The 22,969-nt window shown below is 40.7% G+C and overlaps 2 protein-coding genes across 6 annotated transcripts; both read right to left on the bottom strand.

Annotated features, from left to right (window-relative positions):
* Positions 1–481: 481 nt before the first annotated feature.
* Positions 482–6,043, bottom strand: LOC107692070 (casein kinase I-like). 3 transcript variants are annotated; one of them, XM_016490974.1, is made up of 12 exons: positions 5,962–6,030; positions 5,777–5,838; positions 5,081–5,186; positions 4,881–4,991; positions 4,648–4,796; positions 3,743–3,971; positions 3,481–3,651; positions 3,244–3,392; positions 2,953–3,151; positions 2,648–2,784; positions 2,497–2,566; positions 482–1,402 (listed from the first exon to the last, which is right to left on the bottom strand). In XM_016490974.1, the coding sequence occupies exons 3-11, from the start codon at positions 5,154–5,156 to the stop codon at positions 2,534–2,536; spliced, it is 1,254 nt and encodes a 417-aa protein (XP_016346460.1). In that variant the 5' UTR covers positions 5,157–5,186; positions 5,777–5,838; positions 5,962–6,030; the 3' UTR covers positions 482–1,402; positions 2,497–2,533. The 3 variants fall into 3 exon arrangements, with proteins under 3 accessions (XP_016346460.1, XP_016346458.1, XP_016346459.1); XM_016490972.1 differs by having other exon boundaries at positions 5,777–6,043; XM_016490973.1 differs by having other exon boundaries at positions 5,081–5,177; positions 5,777–6,043.
* Positions 6,044–6,830: 787 nt separating this feature from the next.
* Positions 6,831–22,385, bottom strand: LOC107692068 (trinucleotide repeat-containing gene 6B protein-like). Of its 3 annotated transcripts, none has more exons than XM_016490966.1 (22): positions 22,133–22,385; positions 20,922–21,009; positions 18,883–18,904; positions 18,290–18,640; positions 17,722–17,748; positions 14,748–17,567; positions 14,285–14,449; positions 14,002–14,174; positions 13,831–13,902; positions 13,424–13,630; positions 13,201–13,320; positions 12,804–12,938; positions 12,578–12,688; positions 11,598–11,799; positions 11,324–11,485; positions 11,068–11,235; positions 10,841–10,981; positions 10,436–10,528; positions 10,046–10,261; positions 9,828–9,898; positions 9,595–9,734; positions 6,831–8,902 (listed from the first exon to the last, which is right to left on the bottom strand). In XM_016490966.1, exons 2-22 carry the CDS (start codon positions 20,976–20,978, stop codon positions 8,344–8,346), a joined length of 6,012 nt encoding a protein of 2,003 aa, XP_016346452.1. In that variant the 5' UTR covers positions 20,979–21,009; positions 22,133–22,385; the 3' UTR covers positions 6,831–8,343. The 3 variants fall into 3 exon arrangements, with proteins under 3 accessions (XP_016346452.1, XP_016346453.1, XP_016346455.1); XM_016490967.1 differs by lacking the exon at positions 22,133–22,385 and adding an exon at positions 21,347–21,564; XM_016490969.1 differs by lacking the exon at positions 17,722–17,748.
* Positions 22,386–22,969: the final 584 nt, after the last annotated feature.

Raw genomic sequence — 22,969 nt, 5'->3', positions numbered from 1 at the left:
GCGTGAGGACGGGGGAGCACTTTGTCCATTACAAAAATGTGGTTCCTTTCTTTCTGATCTTGCCTCTGTCACACTCCCGTTTTACATAGAAAGATGAATATAAATGCTTTAGGGGAGTTGTCTGTTGTAATCCTGCAAAATGAAGCAAATGTAAACAATTTAGCAACAAGTTAATTATATTAGAATGTTGGAAAAATTGTACTTTTCAAATACTGAAACCTATTTATTATGCAGTATAGTAGCTGAGTCAAATAAGCAGGTTCAAGATAAAGAAAAATCTAACATATACTATCATTAAAATTGGGAGATTTTTACATGTTTTTGAAAGAAGCCTATTTATTTGATCACAAATACAGTAAAAACAGTACTATAGTGAAATATTATTTTAAAATGTAATTTATTCCTGGCAAAGCTTAACTTTCAGTAACCATACTCCAGTCTTCAGTGTCACATGATCCTTCAGTTTACATGTATTGTGATCTTGATTTATAAGACAACCAACGCAATTTTAATAATCGATTAATAATCCTTTCAAAGGGGCAAACTGGAATTAAACACGTTTAGTCGTGAGTTATTACACCAGCTGTGCAAAAATGCTTAGTGTTTAAAATAGTTAAATAAGTTCACAAGGTTCAGTAAGCTGAAACAATTATACTGTTGATATGTGTGTTTATTTAGAAATGAGGTTGTCATGGCTAATGTCAATTTACACCACATTGTTCAGCTGTGTAATTGTAAGAGTGGAATTCAGGCCTTTAATAATGCTCAAATTGATCTTTAGGTTAGTTCACTACAGCCCATATTTATATCAATATCTCCAACAATTCAAATGTCATCTGTTCAATGTGCAATCTTGAAATATCCATTCAGTGTTGTCTACAGCCCAAACACCAGTTTGGCTGGAAACAACATTCTTGGAAATTCTTAACTTTTGCGTATTTCATACTTAACATGGAAAAGATGGTTCCACAAAACCTCATACATCAGTAAGGTGTCAACATACAACACTTTTTGTGCAAGGGATACATTTGTTACACTCTATCAATATTCAATTTTAACTTTACAGTCCAACAAGCAAGTCCTTTTTTCCCCGGCATTTCAGACAAAACAGAGAACAACCAGAACCTTCATCAGGCCGCAGGTAAAAATTCTCTTTTCCACTTCCACTGTTTGAGCCTTGAGTCTTGCGATCCTCGTTAAACTGTATCTATCCACTGTCCACATGCGTCTGTATCTTCAATGTCTCATTCCAACAGCAACAACCTGCAGTGCGTGAGGACGGGGGAGCACTTTGTCCATTACAAAAATGTGGTTCCTTTCTTTCTGATCTTGCCTCTGTCACACTCCCGTTTTACATAGAAAGATGAATATAAATGCTTTAGGGGAGTTGTCTGTTGTAATCCTGCAAAATGAAGCAAATGTAAACAATTTAGCAACAAGTTAATTATATTAGAATGTTGGAAAAATTGTACTTTTCAAATACTGAAACCTATTTATTATGCAGTATAGTAGCTGAGTCAAATAAGCAGGTTCAAGATAAAGAAAAATCTAACATATACTATCATTAAAATTGGGAGATTTTTACATGTTTTTGAAAGAAGCCTATTTATTTGATCACAAATACAGTAAAAACAGTACTATAGTGAAATATTATTTTAAAATGTAATTTATTCCTGGCAAAGCTTAACTTTCAGTAACCATACTCCAGTCTTCAGTGTCACATGATCCTTCAGAAATTATTCTAATTCCGATTTGGTGCTCAAGAAACATTTCTTATTATTATTAATGTTGAAGACAGTTGTGCTTCTTAATATTTTGTGGAAACCGTGATACTTACAAAAAAAAAATCTTTGAATAGTAAGTTCAAAAGAACAGAATATGAAATAAAACTTTTGTAACATTATATATCTTTACTGTCACTTTTGATCAATTGAATGCATCGTTAATGAATATTTAATCATGAATTATTAATTCATAAATATCAAAAGTTTTAGGGGGTTGTATCACTGAACTAACCATCCCTAACCCTATTCTAACCGTCATAAAATGTCACATTGATAGACATATTGAACTTGACAAACAATTATGAGGATCTGCAGGGGTCATCTCTCTGATGTAATTTCCTGTTTTATGTTTGTTTTTTTTCTCCGCGCGTTTCTGTATGTTGGTCGTACCATATCACTTTGATCTGGTGGACAATTTTTTTATATTTATATAATTAAATTATAACTGCCTTACTGATATTTTTAAGAAATAATAAGAGATTTTGCCAAAAACGTAATGTTTTTTTTTTCTTTATTATGATATCAGGACAGTTGTATCTCCCTGACATAACATAACGCTCAAAAATATCCAGATTAATTTTAAAATTCAGAAATTAAAAACATGCACATCATAGAAGAGGTGTATTGTGTGTATGAGAAGTCATTATGTGTATGAATTGCATTTCAATGCATTTGTGGATAAACGAAAAGATCCACACAAAAAATCACTAACCTCCTAAAAACAGTAAATGACAGAGAACTTGCAGAGCTCATTTCCCCATGTGTTCGAATGGAACGCTGACCTGTGTGAGAGAGACAGAGAAAGGTCAGAACAAAAGCAAATATCAGGGAATTAAGCAAAGAACCAGTACGTGAAAGGAAACCTGTGGGGGAGTTATGCGGATCTGATCGTGACGGAGAGGGAGGTCAGGGGAGGCATTGGCAGGAGCACCGCGGTGCAGCCGTAAACACACTCTCCTTTCCCGCTCAGCTCCTCGGCCTGCTCTTGGAGATCCGTTCCCTGAGAGACAAATCAACAGGTAAGTTGTAAGTGCTGATTTCAATAACCAACAGCACAGAAGGTCAGGCGGGTGCGGTTTCATAAGGAAGAGAAACCACATACTTCATAAATAACCTGCTCATAAATAGAACAGACATCAATAACACCTCCGGTCATCCTCAGACTCACCAGACTGTGGCACACGGGAGGCAGGTGTTGAGCTGGCGGGGTCTGGGCCGTTGCGCACCCTGTTAGGGGCCGGGAGGTTGGGGCCAGAAGGCACAGCACGAGCCGCAGAACCCGGCGGTCCGCCTCCGGTCCTCTCATCCCTCTCCTCTCCCTCTCCCCTCTGCTCCTTCTCTTTATCTTCTGCTGTCCTGCTGGAGCCCTAACACAGTCAGAAAAACCCACAAAGTGAGCAATATAATGCACATTTGAACTGCACTGCAATAAATAATGCAAAATGTTTAAAAAGCATACAAATTTCAGCATGTTCCAGTCAAACACATAGTCGTATGAAAATCCCTGTCTGTGGAAAAGATTCCTGAACAGCTGTCTCAGGTAGGAGTAGTCAGGTTTGTCATCAAACCGGAGAGAGCGGCAGAAGTTCATGTAGGTTGAAAATTCGGCTGGAGATGTATTAAAAAAAGAGATTAGAGTTAAATGAGAAATTTAATTTCATATGATTTTCTAGCTGATCAAGTCGCATCAACTCACATGGATAGCCCTTGCAAAGAACCTCAATGGGGGTTGACATCTTTTTCTCACTGATTCGCTCATACTTTTGTCTTTTTGTGGCTGCTTTAAGGCCTTGCCAAGGCAGAGAACCCAAGTTAAAATACATAAGAACATAGCCAAGGGACTCGAGATCATCCCGTCGAGATTGCTCTGTGGAAACAAGGTAAATTTAGAATAACCCAAAATAAAGAGTCCATTTTTATCAACAGAATGCATTTCAGTGGCCCTCTGGTGCCCTTACCAATGCCCAAGTGAGTGTTAATGGAGGCATAGCGGGCAGTGCCAGTCAAGTTCTTATTCTCACGATACGGGATGTGCTGATGTGTGCGGGCGTCACGATACTTCTTGGCCAAGCCAAAGTCTATGATGTAGACCAGGTTTCCCTTCTTGCCAAGCCCCATCAGGAAATTATAAGGTTTAATGTCTATGTGAATGAAGTTCTTGGAGTGGATGTACTCGATTCGGCTAATCTGGAAAGAATAAACAAGAAACTAATTTAAAACGATTGTCTCAAATGTATAATATCTATATTTATTTACATTTTTACTAATTATTTTTTTTCTGGGTTAATATTATGTTTTAGCACTACATATTTACAATCTGTTTTATTGAGGAGATTTTATATAGCTTTTCTTATGAATATTCCCTTTACTACATAAGTAAAAAATGTAATTCTGCAGCCAGGCTATTCAAACGATAATATATGACTATATAACTTTCTATAAACTTATATAAATTTTATATTGTCTTTTTATATAGTAAAAACTTGCATTTACGACCCTAGAATTTATTTATGAAGATAGAATTCATTTATGAAGACAGTTGTCATGGCATTGCTATAAAATTTCTATATTTTTGGAGTTTTGAGCGTGTTACTATGCGGTGTTCTGGGTGGTTGTTTACAAATCTTTATGATATTCCGATCCCTAGATATGGCTCAGGTCCCTCTTTCAATATAAAGCTATAGGATTTTTGCCCATTTTCTCCACCAAGTCTTATCACTTACAAAAGTAATACAACGCTCCCCTCGATAAGACACAAAGTGTCGTGTCTGTAGCAAAAAGAGTGTAAGACAAGGGGTTGTTAAAATAACTAACCCTAAGTATGAGCAATAATATCTTGTTTATATACTTTCAATGTAATTACCATCTGGTCTGCCAGCAGGAGGACTGTTTTAAGTGTGAATTTCCTTGAGCAGAAGTTGAACAGGTCTTCCAAGCTTGGACCCAGGAGCTCCATCACCATGACATTGTAGTCCCCTTCAGCACCACACCATTTGATTGAGGGAATACCCACTAAGGTTGAAAGAGCATTGAAGAGACATGTCTAGAAACCCATTCGCAGCATCAAAAAGAAAACTGAAGGAAATCAGTTCTCACCTCCACCTTGCATCATCTTATAGAACTTGCTCTCAATATGTAACTGTGGATGTTTAGTCTTCACACTCTCCAGTTTAATGGCTACCTCCTCTCCTGACGTGATGTTTGCACCTGAAATATTTTTTTTTACAACATCAGGACACAACACTTCCATGAAATCTACATCAGTAGCCAATTTGTATAAATAATATACTTTTTACCCAAGTAAATATCACCGAAGGAGCCACTTCCAATCTTTCGCCCAAGACGGTATTTACTCCCAACACGTAACTCCATGATTCCTTCCCTAAAAGCAATCTTAGAGACCTACAAAATATCAGTATGATTTAGATCAAATACATTAGTCTCAAACAATTACAGATCTGCATTTCAGCACACAGCAGATGTGAATAGGATGCTCACTTCAGCATTCCTTCCATGATTCTCACCAGCTCAGATTAATTCACATTTCAGATAAAAAAAAAAAAGACAAAAAAGCTGGAACTGCAGTCATCACTGGCAGTCATGCATCTAACATCTGACATTTGAGTCATGTGATGTGATCCGAACACAGTTGCTGTTCAATTCCTACGAACTTGCAACGAACAGGTTAATATTTAATCTTATGCACCATCGCGATTATCAGTGTGCAAGCTATAAGCGTTAGAATAAGGAATCTATTGAAAATGACCCATTTTCGTGAGTGTTTTATGGCGTTTGCATAATTAAACACACAAGACGTATGTCTTCTGCGATTTTCAGCCAATTTTGTAGCAGCCGCACCCAAGACCATGTTGATCCCGAGATTTCGCGAACTGTTCATAGTGCTGACATTTTCATTTATTCAGGACAGCTAAATGAATCCTAAAGACGCTTGTCCTGATATGACCTTTAAACAGGAACAGGATCTTTCTTACCTAACGTGAGGTTGGTGGAAAAGTGAGGCTGGTCGACAGGCTTGCGCTTGTAAAACAGGACCCTGGACAGCGAAGAGTGCAAGCGTAATTTCAAACGTCTCATCACACATGTAATTCCAACCACTGCTTTCCTCCTCAGATTTTTAAATCCTTGAGTTCATTTCTCAGCACATGGATTGACCTACTTGCATTAGCGGGCTAGCGAGCAGCAGCCTCCCTTGTTTGTATCCCAGCGCACTTCTCACAAAAATGATGTCATTCACAAACTAGCGGAAGGACCCGGATCACTTCAAGGGGCCGCGCGCTTGACGTGCGTACGCAGCCTCTCTTCCATCCACATTGACGTTACGCACTGCACGCAGGCGACGAACTACAACGCTCCGTTTATTCAGCGAAACAGTCTTTTCTATATTATTATAAAATAAAAAAAAAGTCATATGGTAAAGATGTACTATTTAAAAACTATATATTTATTGCTGTTTAAGAAACTGATTTTACTTACTCTGGTAACTTATTGGTTGCAAGTTTACTCACGTTTTTTCTTTGAATAACCGGGGTTCTCATTGTCTTGGAAAACCTGGATATAGAACCTGGATATGGATATTCTAGAACTGCAAAGTCATGTACATTTATAAATAACACTATGGGCATTTTTATAAAGAATATGTATTTTCATTGTTATGCCAAGCTCTAAAATATTTCATCAGGTAGACATTGAGTAAAAATAAATCCTTATCCTTAATCCTCATTCAGAAAAAAAAAAAATAATAAACTGGAAAATTCATGGGGCCTTTGAATATTTTTGTGGACAATGGGGTCCAGGAGTCAAAAAGGTTGAGGACCATTGGCCTAACTATTTAACAAGGACCTAATAAGCAAGTTCATCCATTTAAACACAGGTTGCAAAACAAAAATGACCCCTACAAACCTGTAATATTATAAGAGTGGATTCTAGCTGTGAGAATGTTAAACAGAAGTAACACACCTAAATAATGAATTAAAAGAAAATGCACACAATTAACAACAAAATTAAATTCAACCTTTATTAATTGTCTTGTTCTTTTTTTTTTTTTTTTTTTAATTCATTTCTTTTGTAAAATCAGAAACAAAAAACCTGAACACGAGTGATAAAGCCCGCCTTAATTTATAATGGTACACAACAACAAAAATAAACAACTGGTAACTTTTAAGTGTTCCTAAAACACCCATCCAGCTCAGCTTGGTACAATAAGTTTTGGCATGCTTCATGTTTCAGTATGAATGCCTTCAGTTGGTTGCATGTTCTAAAAAAATCTTTTTCTTTATTATAATTATTGCAATTCAGACAATATATAAAACAAAAAAAGGCTGATAAAACCACAACTTAAGAAATATTAATTAGTGCCAATGTTCTTGAACTTGCTGTCACACTCACACACACAGCCACACCTGCATACATATCATGCACACATAGACATCAAACACCTGAAATAAGCTGTCACTCATACATTTACTCACCACCCTAATCCAGCACTGATCTTTGTAAATACATCACGCTTGTTAATCTCTGGCTGTCACACATTCATCGATGCCTCACAAAAGAACATCGCCTCCATTACCTGGGACTTCACTCATGCACGCACAGGCAGAAAGGGCACCTTGTACAGCTAAGTAACATCCAAATGATCGTCATTATGACAACATACTCAACTAAGAAAAAGAAAAACGAGGTCAGCGTTTGGGAAACAAAAGAAAATTCTGGATTTCACCATCATTTAAAAAGAAAAAAAGACAACGAGATACAGTTTGTCAGACATCAGAACAGTGTTTGAGTAATTTAAGTCTGCATGAAAATGGAGCCTAACAATGTGAGCGTTCAACGAACATTGTATGATGCATATTTTTGTCCTTTTTTTGTCTGGTTTCTTCTTTACAGTGCACGCCTGAGTGAGAGCGTCTCAGTATGCGTGTGTGATCTTTATGACCTCAAGGTTTAGGATTCATCCAGTTGAGTCAGTATTTAAGTCCAACTGTTTGCATGTCCTGTTCAAGTCTTGCTGAAGTCTTCATTTAAGGGTAAGAAGAAATGGGATGTTTGTGTGTGCGTACGCGTGTATCAGTACTGATTTACTTCCACACACTGCTCCTCCATGCTCCCATGTTGTGAAAATCGGATTATGGGGAGCTCAAAACACTGCTCAGGTAAAAATGACAGTGTGTGTACATTTGTAACCAGTGTCATCTATATAATTTTGTATTAATGCATTTTGCTAGGTTTCATAATGCAGATGGTCTGCTTCTCAGCACTTAAGTGTTTATCTGCATCTGATGTTTGAGTGCTTACCTTTGAATCTCGTCTACATAGGTGTTACGAACGTATACTAAATACTTGGATGTATATTTATGCATTATGCGTCCATCTGAGTGACAGAGGGCATGTACACACATTGCCTGTATTCTGATTAATGTTCCTATATTCCTGCATCTGTGATAATATAGGAGGATAGCTGTTATATTTATATATCTGTTGTATGTATATGTGTGTGTGTGTTGCTGCATGTGTATTTGTCTGTAAGTGGCTGCATCAGTCAGATAGAGTCTGCACCTCCTCCCAGCAGGTCTCCAGGCAACAGCGCTGCAGGGCTGCTCATCTGGTTCCGATCTTCCATGGCCGGAGACCCCCACAGACTGCTGCTTGTGTACCCTGGAGTCATGCTGCCCCACAACCCCGCCCTGCCAGGATCAACGCCCCCTGTGTTGCTGCCCACGCTGCCACCAGCACCATTGCTGCTCCACTGGGCGAAAATACTTAGGCCTGCTCCCTGGGCAGAGGCTGGGTCAGGGGAGCTGCCTGTACCTTCCAAACTCTGCCAGGTAGAGCCAGAGGGGCCGGTTCCGCCACTGTTGTTGCTTCCTCCTACCGTCAAACTTCCCACTCCAGCCCGTTCTCGCTCGCCACTCCCAGCACTGATGGTACCCACGGCCCCGGCCCCCGATGACCCCGTCACACCTGCCGGCCCGGAGACAGCCACACCACCGGCTCCACTGCTACTTCCGCCAGCTCCAGCCTGGGAATGTGCAAAATAGCGAGCAACCTCCTCCTCGCTCACGAACTCGGCAAGGATTGTGGTGTTACCTAAAACACACCTGGGAGGAATTTTCAGAGATTACAGTTAGGAAGACATCTACAAGGTATGGAAGCCTATTTCTGCCACAGAGTAAAACAAAATATATTCAAATAGGTAACTTCACATTGTAATTTAATTTTTCGCAATTGCAACTTTGTGTCTAATATGTTTCTCACAACTGACACAATATATATCACACCATGTAACTATTTCTTGCAGTTGAGCCTTTGTTTTTTGTAATTGCGACTTTATTTCTCACAACTGTGACTATGCATCTCACAATGTAACTATTTCTATTCCAACTTGCAACTTTCTCACAGCTGAGACATTATTTCACAACGTAACTTATTCTTGCAACTGCACTGGTTTTTCTAATTGTCTTTATTTCTCAAAATTGTAATATGTCTCACAATTTAATTATTTCTCATAATTGCACCTATGTTTGTCTTAATTGTGACGTTATTTCTCACAGCATAATTATTTCGCACAATTGCAACGTCATAGCTCACAATGTAACTTTCTTGCAATTGTGCCTATATCAGCAAATCACAATATGATTTATTTTAAATGCTTACAAAATTACCTTTTTATGTTTTATTCTGAGGTGGGAGCGAGCTTTGGGAAGGTGCTAAAATTTGAAAAATTAACTTTCTATGAAAAATGTGAGCATTACTTTGACTTGGGTCAGGATATAGATTTATAGACACTTACATGTGAAGTGCGCTCTGGGCTTTGGCTGCTTCTTGGCGAGTACTGTAGCGAATCAGAGCACTACCTTGAGTCAAACCGAGGTGAAAGGTCAAAAGCGGACCATGCTGCATACAGATAGTCCTTAAAGTGGAGCCATCAATCTGCAGAGAACAAATGATACAAATCATTGCAATGAAATTGGAGAACTCAATTAAAATCTAATAAAAAAAAACAACATAAGTCATTACAGATACCTGAGGGGTAAGATTACTCAACACCAGCCAGCAGCTCCCCTTAGAGGCTCCTCCATCACTCCATGCAGAACCTGCACAGATTAAGAGTGAGACCATTTATGATCTGATGCTTTATTAAGTTAAAACAGGTTGAATTTACTTAAGAGAATGTCTAAATAGTGTTTCATTTTAACACCTGTGATTTTCAATGTTTTACGGCTTCTAAGATGTTGTATTACCAGGCCCAAATCTGTTTTCTTGGCCGCCTCCAGAGCCACCCCAGCCCCTACTCAATCGTGGGCCTCCTCCAGTCCAGGGAGAAACGGAAGGCTGTTTCTGATGGGTCAGTCCAGGTGGTGGGCGTGGCAGATGAGAGCTGTTGCGATTGGTCTTCCAAGGTTTGTTGTGCCCTATTGGCTCAAGTGGCCAGCTGGGCTTGTAGTCTGTGTACTTAGCTGTGAGAACAGGAAATAAAGCACAATATATTCAGAGTATTCATACCGGGAAGAAACAAAAAATTATGGAATTCAGAGCAGTGCACAACAAATTAAGTCTTATGTGCCTTTCTGAAATCAAATCAAATCAAATAAAAAAAGCAACATCTAGTGAGAAGAGTGCTTTGTTGTTACCTGGGTTGTGTGCATTGTTGAGGGGGCTCTCTGAGGCACTGTAGGGCCAGGCACCAGGTGAAGGCAGCAAGGTGTTGAGGGAGGGATTTGATTCTATGCAAACACAAGCAAAATACAAGACTTGTTTGTTAGTATTTACATGACTATGTAAATGACATTTAAAATTCAAAGCCTAGTCCTCTGTGTATGTTTGTGGCAGCGGAACTACCTTTGAAAGAAGAAATCAATGTCATAAAACACCAGTCAAATGTTTGAACAAACTTGATTGAATCAAAGATTCTTATGATCTTAGAAAACCTTTTGATAAAGTGATTCATAAAACAAAAAGGACACAACCACTAACTAATTATATAAAACATGTACTACACATTCTAAACCATTATCTGTAAGTGTAGGGAGCTGTACCTGTGTTGTCTCTTAGCAACTGGTGCTCAGTGTCGTTGAGGCTTGACATTGATGAGCCCAGCATACTTCCAGGGGTCATGTAAGGATCAGATTCAGGGTCCACACTCTGAATTCCTTTCCAAGGCACTCCTGGTTGGAACTCTGAAGCAAAAATCATATTTCAATTCCTAACAGATATATTCACATATGACGAAGATGAAAATGTTCAGATGTGCATCACTGTTTACCTGGAGGCCAGCTGGATGTGCCAGTCTTGGCGCCCATCTTGTTTCCAGGACTTCTGTGCCAGTGATCTGATGGCCCTTGTGGGGGCACACCCAAACTCTCACCTCCCAACATCTCATACTGGGAGTATGGGGAACCGCCTCTCATTTTGAGGGGAGCAGCAATGAGACCTATATATCAGAGGAACAAGGCAAGACTCAGTAACTGTCAAACTCTGTATAACCCAAACTCGTAGGTGTCACAAAAAAGGTATTGCACCATTTTTATGGAGAGTGCTATCAGGAGGTGAGGGGGCTGGGGAATGACCTTCCATCATCCACTTGAAACGAGACTGCTGCCCCCCACTGTCTTTAAGCCCAGCTGGGCCACCAACCATGGGACCCAATTCAAGACCAGAGAGGCTCACTCCAGGCCCAAACCCTTTGAGACACAGAAAAGGACAGAAGATGGCATGTTACAAAAACACAACTACATCAAGGTCCCAACATGAATAACACCCTCATGTGGCTCTTTAAAATAAAAACAGACTCACCAGAATAAGTTCCTTGTGTTTTTTGATGCAGGTCTGCTACAGATCCTGCCAAGCCAGGGTGTGTGAGGGTGTCTGACATTGGCATCTTTGGGCCACTACCACCAAGGTGAGAAGGAGAGAGTTTGGAGCTGCCTCCTGTACCTCCCACATGCTGCTGCTGCTGTTGTCGCTGCTGCTGAAGAACAGCCATGATTCTAGCAAGCTGGGGAAAAACAAACATGATTAAATATATGCCTTCGATTCAATTCAAGGAACTCATATTGTCCACATGTCCACAACTGCAGAGGATTAAACCCCAATCCTCATTTCATTTTCACATTACAAGAACAGATAACAACAAATTGCATCTTTCTATTTGTTTTGCTATGTTGTTTGACTTCAAACTACAGCATCATCTCCTGTGGCACATCTACACAACACACAAAAATTGAGTTTATATATATATATATATATATATATATATATATATGTATGCAAGAGGGCTGTTTACCAGTCTGCTTGTATAAAAAAAAAAGTTACTTGAATAAGTAATATGACAGTATACAAGTCACAATGAGTCAACAAAGAACAAATTGAGATTGCAAGCTATTTTTGTGACCATATGAATGCAACCAAGTATTAACAATATTTTTTTGAAAATATGGGGTATTGAACAATATTCAGTTATTGACTATACAGAATGAAGGCTATGATATGGAAGGGAAACTAATAAAAAAAAAAAAACAATTTCTACCATATTTTGAGGTTTATTAAAGCACCTTATAATATTTGGCCTTATAATACAGCATTTTAAATAGAGAATTATGCTAGATCAAGCCATTAAATATAAATTCTGTAATATCAAACCAGTACAAAGAATGTAATTATGTAAAACTTATTTTCCGCCAGCTTTAGAATTTTCTGAGAGCACTTGACCACTGCAGAATCATCAGGAAACATTCAAAATTGCAGCAGCTTTAACAGAAAAAAAAGGACGGTACTTGTTGTGGGTCTGCTTGTTGACGTATGTTTGAGGGGAACTTGCGCTGGTTCTGCAGCAGCTGCTGCTGTTGTTGTTGCTGTGGTTGCTGTTGAAGTAGCAGCTGACAGGCCTGCAAGAAAGCACGAGTCACAGGGTCAAAAAAACAAACAAACAGAACTGTAGTGAGTGTAATAAATCTGGCCTGCACAGACAAAGTACTGAGCATGCAACATGAAGCTACCCACCAGTTGGAGCTGAATATGAGGGGGGTATATGCCGCTGAGCATGGCAATGTGCTGTGGGGAAAGCTGTGGAGGAAAGATGCCTCCCCCAACACCTCCACTGGGAGGAGGCATCTGCTTCAGCACAGAGCCTGGCACCTGCAGCAGAAATTAGTTCATCTTATTACAAAGATCACATCTGACTTACATTTCAGCCAACTGCATTTCCGTGGTTAACAGGAATTTATCTTAAAGACCATGTGAAGTTCTATTGTGCATAATCAGTGCACAGTACTTTGAAGATGAAAAAATGTGAAAGCCTAAAAAAAAATGTCTGCCTCTAAAACAACCTGTCTGTCAACAAAACATTTTGCAACTTACTAAAGTAATATTAATCAATATATACAGTATTATCAAGTACCTGTGGTGACAGGAACTGATGAGGCACTTGCGCTCGTACTGATGGGTTGATGGGAGGCACCCCTGGTTGGTGCCTGGACTGTGCCATCCCACCTCCGCTACTAAACAACTGACCACTCGCCTAAAGAAAAAGGATAGAAGATTAGAAAACACACAGTTAATCACAGTGACAGCAGATGTTCAGAATGATGACCATTTTCAGACACATAAGGAGATGCAAATACCTTGTCATAGTAAGGACCAGGATCACATGCCCCCACCTCTTTGGAACCAGGTGAACGGAAGACTGCTCCTGCTCCCCCTCCACGTCCTCCTTTACGCATCTCTCCATTGTACTCATTTAAGCCCATGCCACGCTTCTCTCCTTCCATCTTTTTGTCCTGCGGAGGACCAGGGGCCAGATCCAAAGAACGGCCACTGTGGTCCTCTCCCTATTAACAAATCATTGCATTGGTAAACCTCATAGACCAAACTTTACTCAAATGTGTTAACAAAGGTGCATGATGTATTAGTGAGCAATATACTATTCGCCTATATCTATATCAGCTAAATTCTGTATCAGTGCATTACATTAATAAAATGTTTTTCCAAAAACTATATTCTCTAAGACAATTCTTTTATAATTTCTTACCAGAATCCCCATGTTTGAAAACTGTCTTGTCATAGGGTTCATCCAAGAGTCTCCTGCACCCTTCAAGGAACCCTGAAAAAAATTACACGGAAAGCTCAGTAACTAGTAATCAGGAGTAACTTGTGCTTCAGATTTGCATGAATATTGGCCCTAGCCTGACCACTGACATACCTTGTTGCCCTTCTTGGCTCCCCACCCTCCAGAGTTGTAGGATGAGCTACTGCCTTGGGAATCAGCGCTGTTACATACACCACCACTCTCATCCTCCTCCTCCCAGCTGGAGTGACGTGAAGCACTGACTGAGCCCTCTCCTTCACCCCAACCTTCTTGCATAGACCTTGAACCTGTAAAAATAAAAACATTCCTTTAAAACATTCAGAAATATGAATACATTCTGGAACAGTTTAATTCCAAACATTTCCATTACTGCTAGAACAAAATTATCCAGACTCACCAGACTTCACTGGATTGGGAGAGGGGTCCCCCCAACTTGATGCCTTGCCAGTGTCATCAGGGTCGCCCCAACTAGTGGGTGGATCAGTAGGTTTACCCCAGGTGGCAGTACCATTACCCACACATGGACTGGAAGGAGAGCCACTACCTCCCCATCCAGAAGAAGCTAAGAGATAAACAAAGGAAATGCTTTAATAAATATGGTTCTATGGTATACTACATGGAAACATAATGTTACACACTTTATTCTTTAAATATCAAACCAAATAACTGTTCAAGTTTGGGCTTCTGCTGCACTGACAATGATTTCATGCTAAAAAAAACAACACTCTACCATGAGGTAATTAGAAATGATGGTCTTTTAGAGTTTGTCGTCACGTTTTCATGTTTGCAAAGGGTTAAAAAGAAGCAGCAGTGAATTCCCATTAAAAAAAGAGACTTTAAAGGAAAGCATACATTCTTACCTATTCCTGGTGCCTTGTTTGTTGAATGTGCAAGGTTCATGTCCCTATTCCCGAGGCCTGTTAGTATTCTTCCAGGTGGCTGCTGCTGTAGGATTGGAGGTCCTTGCTGAGGGGACACTGATTGTGCCTGGCCAGATGGGGCATTGTTCTTATCCCACAAATTGACATTTTTGTTGTTGTAGTTGCTGGGGTCACCCCAAGCAGATGTTCCATCATCAATCTCAATTTTCCTGCTGATGGACTGTGGAGAAGGCTCCTCCCAACCGCTGGGGTCTAAATTGTCTCCAGGGCTGCTGGAAATTTGGGGTATGGGCCCTGAAGTCCACCCTGAACTTTGGCTCTGGGCTGAAGGACCTGCTGGTCTTCCCCAGCCCCCTTGCATGGCCCCTGTGTCCACGGACTGACACTGCTGAGGCTGTGATTGTTGTTGCTGCTGCTGTTGTGCCGGGCCTTTCTGTGAGGCCGACTGGCTGTTTGGCATCTGTGACGGGTGCATCTTCCCACCCCAGCCTTGGTGAGATTTGCCACCCATGTCTCCACCCACCCCTGTACCTCCAGTTCCCCATGCCCCTCTAGGAGCTCCCTCATCCCAATTACCCCATGTTCCCACTTCTGAGTCCCCACTAGTACCTCCACCACCCTTCCCATTCCCCCAACCCCCACTGCATGATATGGGTTCATTCTCTACCCAGTCGCTGTTACCTCTCGTTCCCCAATTGCCTGCATCCCCCCGTCTCTTTTCTTTCCAACCGCCTGTTCCTTTCTCCTCCTGTCTGTCTCCCCAGCCACTTCCTCCAGTTGATGGAGTACCCTGTGTTTGGAAATCTCCCCACCCATCTGACGAGCCCCCTGCTCTACATTCTCGCCACTCATGTCCTTCGCTGTCCCAACTTTTACCTTGGCCTTCTGATGAAGCAGTCCCTCCCCAACCTCCAGATGGCTTGCCTTGTCCACCGGCTGAACTACCTACTCCACCTACAGATTGTGAGACGCCAGGGTTTTGGATATTGACACCCGAGGGTGGAGGGTCTCGGGCATGCAAAGAAGAACTGCTGTTGCTACTACTATTATCCCAACCTTCACCAGGTGAAACAGCGGGTGGCCCGAGGATGGAGTTTGAGTTCAAGTTGGCATTCAGAGCTGCACCTTGGAGCAGAGAGGAGGAAGATGGATCAGTAGTTGTGGTGCCAGAAGAACCAGAGTACAGTTGAGCGTGGGCAGGTGCACTCATTGTAGGTGAGGAGTCTGCTCGACATGGTGCCGCTGCTCCGCCACCTCCCTCCAAATCCCATACCACATTCTGACGGATTTGCGTCTGACCCCAACCAGAGTTGGACAGCACTCTGGGGTCCAGGTCAGACCGGCTAAGCAGATTCTGTAAGGCCACTTCAGGGTTGGGAGGTTGATGAGAGCGGTGGTGGCCATGGCGCTGATTGCCACTTCTGGAGTTTCCTCCGCCACTGGAGGATGAGGTACCTCCCCCACCTCTGCTACCCTGGCCTCCCCACTCACTCGAGTCTCCTGCTCCCACATCCCTAACTCCTTTCTGATTGTCCCAAGCTCTTGTCATAGTTGAAGGTGTGGAGGAGGAAGTCGTTGGGTTACCGGCACTACCGCCACTGCTGCTGCTGCTGTTACTGCTCGAACCCTCATTCCCACCTGGATTGCTGACACTCCCAACACCACTGGATGCCCCCCACTCCCCAACCAATATATGGTCCCCACCCCACGCTCCCTGAGATACCCTGGGGGTCTGACCCCCACTTCCTGTTCCCCACGCACTTGCCCCCGTCAAATCTCCTTGATCATCCTGACCGGCAAAACCCCACGCTTTCCCACCTTCAGCAGACACAGAGGTCCCTCCTGCTCCATCCTCGCAAGATTCAGTCCTTGAGGCACCCGTTTTGGAGATTGCAGGGAAAGGCTGAGCTCTCCACAATGATGAGCTGGTGGAGGAGGAAGAGGAAGCGGAGCCGTCCCCTCCACCTGTGCTTCCAGAGTCCATATCAGCCCCCTCTACCACCCCTGTGTTTTTTGGTCCTGCTCCTGGTTCCAGTGCTGCACCACCCCACTCTCCACAGGGTGGCTCTCTGTCTCTGGATTGCATTTGGTGAAGTTGGTGCTGATGAGAGGCTTGATTCACAGAAAGAGGGTTGCTGGCAGACAAAGATGAGCTTTGGAGGGAAGAGGAGCCACCCTCTGTTGCAACTGTCCCAGCTCCTTCCTGTCCCAGGGCTGGCCAAGCAGAGGGATTGGCATTAGGGGTAAAATTGGCACCTGGAATCCCACAGCTGACACCAAGGGAGCTATCAGAGCTACCTGGGAGAGGGGCAGCTTTGGATATGGGGGGCAATGAGCCTGCTGCTACTGCATTCCCCCCTATGAGTTCATGGGAGGATGAAGCCCAAACACTACCAGACTGCATACATTCATTGGGTGAACCGGAGGATGTGGGTGGGGAGGGGCTGCCGGTATTCACTCCTTTCCTCCCATTTCCTCCTCCCACAACTTTTGCTTGCTGCTGGAGATGCCGCTCACCCCATGAGGTGCTGCAGTTCAGAATTCCGCTACTGTCTGCACCTCCGGTACCTGCTGTATCTACCACCTTTGACCCATCTCCAGCAGCAATACTAGGCCATTCTTCCAGGTCTGACCGGTCCACTATCACCTTTTCCCTGCCCTGAGAGAGGGGTTGGCTGCCAGAGCTGGTCCCCCACATGGAATTTGCATAATTTGAAGAAGCAGCAGCAGCGATTGATGAGGACGACGACGTATGGGGCAGTGAGGGAGCAGCTGGACCCACAGGGCCCTGGCTTGGATCTGGAAACAAAATACCAAACTCTTCATGACCTCCATGATTCTTTTCTTATGACACACAACCTACATGTATATAAACTAAACCAATATGATACAAATGAGTCTTAAAGTTTTAAAGGGATAGTTCACCCCAAAAGTTCTGTCATAATTTACTCACCTATGCCGTTCCAAACCTGCATGACTTCTGTGAAACACAAAATAAGATATTTTGAAGAACTGCTTTTGCTCATGGACTTTCATTGTATTGACTTTCATTGTATTGACAAAAACACAGATTTATCAAACTATCTTTAAAGTGTTTCACAGAAGAAATGCATTTTTGTGAACTTTCATTTTTTGCTGCAAGCTGTAACCAGCATCCACTCTCCAAAGAAGTATGTAACCCTAACCTACAGCGTGCAAGAATAATCCAAGTATACAGGATACAATGAGTATTCTAAAATTTGATACAGACTGGTACAATACCTTGCATTGTGTTTTGAGCTTAGCTAGCTACATTTACATTATCACGATTTGTTAGACTTATGGACAATTTAACTATAAAGCTTACATTACATTTTAAAAAGACAAATTATTGTTTTAGTCCAACTGAAATCAAACTTTTAAAGTGTATGTAAAGAACTTACTGTTTGTGATCTCTTTCACATATTTCTCTAAATAAAGAGCCTTAAAAAACAAAGTTTCAATTTCTCCGTTAGTCAAATGATTCACTTAATGATTCTTACCTGAGGCAGAAGCCACTGTTTCATTGGGGCTGTCTCCCCCACTGTTGCCTCCCCCCAGCAGCATGGAGGACAGTGGTGGCTGGCCCCTCTTCAGTAGCACTTTATGGTCCTGCTGGCAACGGAATCGAGGTGGCACTTCACGGGGCATGTAGCGCTGAGAATTCTGTGTGCCGGGGGAGGGCTGTCCGTTGGCCACCGCCGGCCGCTTAGCATTGTTCCCACCCTGAGGGAGGGCGCCAGCAGCCGGGGTGGCAGCGGATGGGGTTGAAGAGGGGACGGGGCCAGGGCTGGGGGAAGCTGAGTTGGGGGTGGCAGGAGACTGTGCAGATGGAGGCTTGGTCAATTCTGGCACTGTGTAGTGGAAAATTTAGGAGCAAATGAGAGCAGAACTGCAGAAAAGCTACATTCAGGTAAAGGAAAGAATAAATAGATTATGCACATTAACACGATGACACACTTTTCATTTGTTTGTCAGCAAAATGACATTATCTTTGTAACTTTCAGGATATCAGTACACAGTACAAAAGATGAAAAATGCCATTAAAAATGCAAAAACTTATAAAAAGCTTAGCAAGACAACAAAATGTAGTTACCTTTATTTTTTTGCTCTGCAACCTGAAACAAGGGGAAAAGGAGTCAGTATTGATGGCAATGGATATTTAAATTAGGCTACTCAAAGTATAGAACGATGTTTGCTAGGCCAATGCTTGAGTTTTATTCCTCCACAGATTTGTGCCAAGCAGGACTTCATGGCAGATATCATGATGCTGTTGAATGGCTGATTCTGAAACATTGACAGCCAATCAGAATCCACCCAACTTAATTGAGCTTAAGCATTCAAAGCAGCAGATGACATAACTGCAGCACACGCTTAGAATGTTGTCTGTTGGTGTGGACGCTAATAAAGTTAGTGTTCTTGGTGTCAACGGTCCTTTACACTCTACCCACAGCAAAAGAATGAGAAAAACATTGACAATGGCCAAACAAATAAATGACAGAAAAATAGAATAACATGACAAAAAATTTCAATTTATTTCTGATTTTACTTTTTGTATCCCTAGTTCTAAAACAATGCTTTGACAAATTAGTAACAGAGGCTCCGATGACTTTCAAACTATTAACAAGACACTGAATCAATTCTACACACATAACATACATAAGCCAAAAAAGTGACTACAGAATGTTGAAAATTAATGAGCACCTACACAGTGGCCACATGTATGACCACCACAGGGTGTGCATTAATTTACTAAAATGTAACAGTCCAACATAATTATTAGGGATGCACCGATATCACTTTTTCCAGTACTCGCCCGATACCGATACTTTTATTTTTGGTACTTGCCGATACCGAGTACCGATACCAATATTTTCATTGCATTTGTACATTTTTTAAATATTGGGTACAGAAACCAAAAGAGTATGTATAATGTTAGTTGGTTAACTTCATTTATCAAATAGATACAGTCAAACCAAAATTTATTCAGACCCCTTCAACATTTCTCACATTATCACAGTTTATTTGCTATAGATTAGAAAATGGTAATAAAATATGAGAATAACTCAGATTTAAACTGTGTCAGAACAAATTCAGCTTGATAATGTCAGATAACTTTGATAGAAAGGTATGTAATGGATTACAATAAACCAAAAATTATTCATACAGCTGTCAATATTTACACAACTATCAATACTTTGTCGGGTGACCCTTAGCCTTAATGACAGCCTGTAGTCTCCTGGGCATGCTGTCAACCAGCGCTTCATGCATTTTTTTTCCCAGACTCGGTCTGAATAATTTTTATTAAAAACTGCTCGTTGCATGTATGCAGCATCTTTGTTTGGATCATGATTAAAATGCAGTGGTTGTCTCTAATTTTAAATAGAAAGAGCACAGACAAAGCCTTAGTTTGTTTATATGAAGAGATTTATTTTATTTGTGTTACTTATTTATTTGATTTGGGGCTTGTTTTAAATTTTCTATTTAATTTTGTTATTTACATTTACATGAAATTTAAATTTAGTTATTTAGCAAATGCTTTTATCCAAAGCGACTTACAAATGAGGACAATAGAAGCAATCAAAACCAACAAAAGAGCAAGAATATGCAAGTGCTATATTAGTATATTCTTATAGTGTTATATTTCAATTTCACAAAGAAACGTACAGTATTTTGTCTAAGCAATAATAAAAGGACACATTTAATTTATAATTTGTCTTAAATCTCATTTTGTAAAAAAAAATCGCGAATCGAATCGAATAGTGAAATCAAAATCGTGAATCAAATCGTGAGTTGAGTGAATCGTTACATCCCTACTCGACAAGCTCGCGCATCTGCGCCGCCACACGCTCAATCCACTCAGCGTGCTTTGCTTACCAGCTGGTGCAAATCAGCTATACAGGCATTAATAATGAATGTTTTATATTCATTGCATACATATACTTCGTAGACATCTTTAATCTCTAATAACTCCATTCTGCTGTCTGTTGTCGGTGTTTCTTTGTCTGAATATGGCACTTATCACATGCTGTGTGGTATCGGCATTTGGTATCGGGGCATTTTAACGAGTACGAGTACAGGAGCTCAGTATTGGTGCATCCCTAATAATTATACTGTACATAAAAAAACAACTACCTTCTGTAAGGTTTCCCGTTTCCTTTTATCTTCCTTTTTCCTTTTCTTGTCTTCCATGAACTGCTGTTCCCTTTCCTGATGCTCCTTTCTACAAAAAAAAAAAACATGATTATACTGTTTAAACAATCTCAGTCAAAACAAACATGCTTAACTGTAAAACCTTCTCAAGAACATATAGGCCTATTTTTATCCGAGAATGCATTACTAAATATGTGTAAAATGTACAGTTTCGTTGAGTATCACCTTCAACCAGTCCGGGCAAGAGGTGCTGTCTTGTTACCAAACAAAATGCACAACAGCGGCACCAAACACATGATCATGATATCACAAATCACTGTATATGTAACATCATCGGTATGCTGTTTTATGCTCAACCTGAGTTTGCATATGTCATGCTTTAAAAGGAATGCCGATTAAAATCATACATGATCTTCGTAATGGGAGAAACTCTTGCTGCTATCTGTCTGTGAGCCTGCAGTTGGCAGGGCAGAGGTGTCGGACAGGAGCTCCGTTCACCCGCCCATTTCCTCCGGTGCAATATACGATATCACATACATTCCAAACGTCAGCAAAAACAATTATTAAAACGAGTGTTTTAACGGCAATAACTGAAACAGTGAGTTAAATCGTACGTTTTAGTAGTCCTGCCAAACTCGGATGCATGTTACCGAGATAGCTAGATTGTTAGCAGGAGACATTGACACATATTAAACGTAAATCTCAGGTAGTTCTGTTAAATTCCCCCCAGAAGCCGACGATTAATTGCATACGGATCACGAGAAAAATCAAAAGGTTAAGCAACTGTCAAAACCAAACGTGCATAAATATGCATTTGGTCAAATACTGGAAGCAATAGTGAGCCAGGTCTCTGAGTCGGGATAACGTTACATTGCCCACCAAAACTATAAAGCCGCCTTATATTTGTTTTCATTTAATGCAAACATTGTCCAGATTAAGTAGTAAGGTATTAAATAAACACACGTATGTTTTACGATCGACCAGCGGAAAGCTAAAGTTGCAACCAGACGGCTGCTAACTAGCTGGTTGGCTAATTGAACTAGCAAAACCGAGCTAGTGGCTAACAGATGTCGACGAGGAAAAACTGTACCACACGTAAATGCTTTCACGCTACTGCGGTTTTTCAAATGCATACTATTGTCATTAGTAATAAACAACATTTTATGATTTTCTCTTTAAAAAAAAGCACTTACCTCAGGAATTACATACACCGCAGCTAGTCTTCTAGCTACAGCTAAAGTGCTTAAGTGCGAATTTCTGGGTTTTGAGGCAACGTAAAATACAATACTCCATCAAAATCTAATAGCTAGTCATGAAACCACTCCTTCTATAGTTTCTAAATATGAAATACGATAATGTAAACGAAAGAGGCGGAATCTATGTTTAAAGCGCTGTAAAGTCAGTTGGTTGACTGTCGGCCATTTTACTGCTCGGTGTGAATGTGTGTTTCTGGACAGATCTGACGGAAGGGGGGCAGCCGAGGGAGATTTTTGACCTTCAATATTAAAAGTCCAATAATTCTTTAACTGGCAATTTCTGTAATAAAAAAAAATGGACTGTTTATTTTGAGGTCTAGTACTTTTTGTATAGTTGTTAATTGCGCATAAAGTAGCTGCAGGCTGATGACTACCTCAATCATTTCAACTTTCACGTTATTTGAATATAGATAATGTTTTAGTGCAGTTTTTTTTCTTTTTGCAAAAACATCCATTGTATACGGTACAATAAAAAATATATAAGTACAACATGTTTGCACATTTAAATAATTGCTTTTTATGTTCACATTGTAATAAAGCTATTAATGACAACAATGTATTATTTGGCAAAAATCCTTATTTAATCTTTTGTCTACCCACTGTATAAAATTGTCCATAGAATAAAATAATCACGATTAATCAGTTATGTTTTAGAACGCAGAATGAAACAATAATAATGTCACACTCAGTCATGTTTCTTTTTACACTTTTCTTCGCTAAAATTTTCAGCTGTATTTTTATTTATTTATTTATTTATTCATTCGTTCATTCTAT

The sequence above is a fragment of the Sinocyclocheilus anshuiensis genome, unplaced genomic scaffold (genome assembly GCF_001515605.1).
Source record: "Sinocyclocheilus anshuiensis isolate Anshui unplaced genomic scaffold, SAMN03320099.WGS_v1.1 scaffold726, whole genome shotgun sequence".
Taxonomy (NCBI): domain Eukaryota; kingdom Metazoa; phylum Chordata; class Actinopteri; order Cypriniformes; family Cyprinidae; genus Sinocyclocheilus; species Sinocyclocheilus anshuiensis.
Note: the sequence above shows the minus strand (reverse complement) of the source record. Positions and strands in the feature narration are given on the sequence as shown.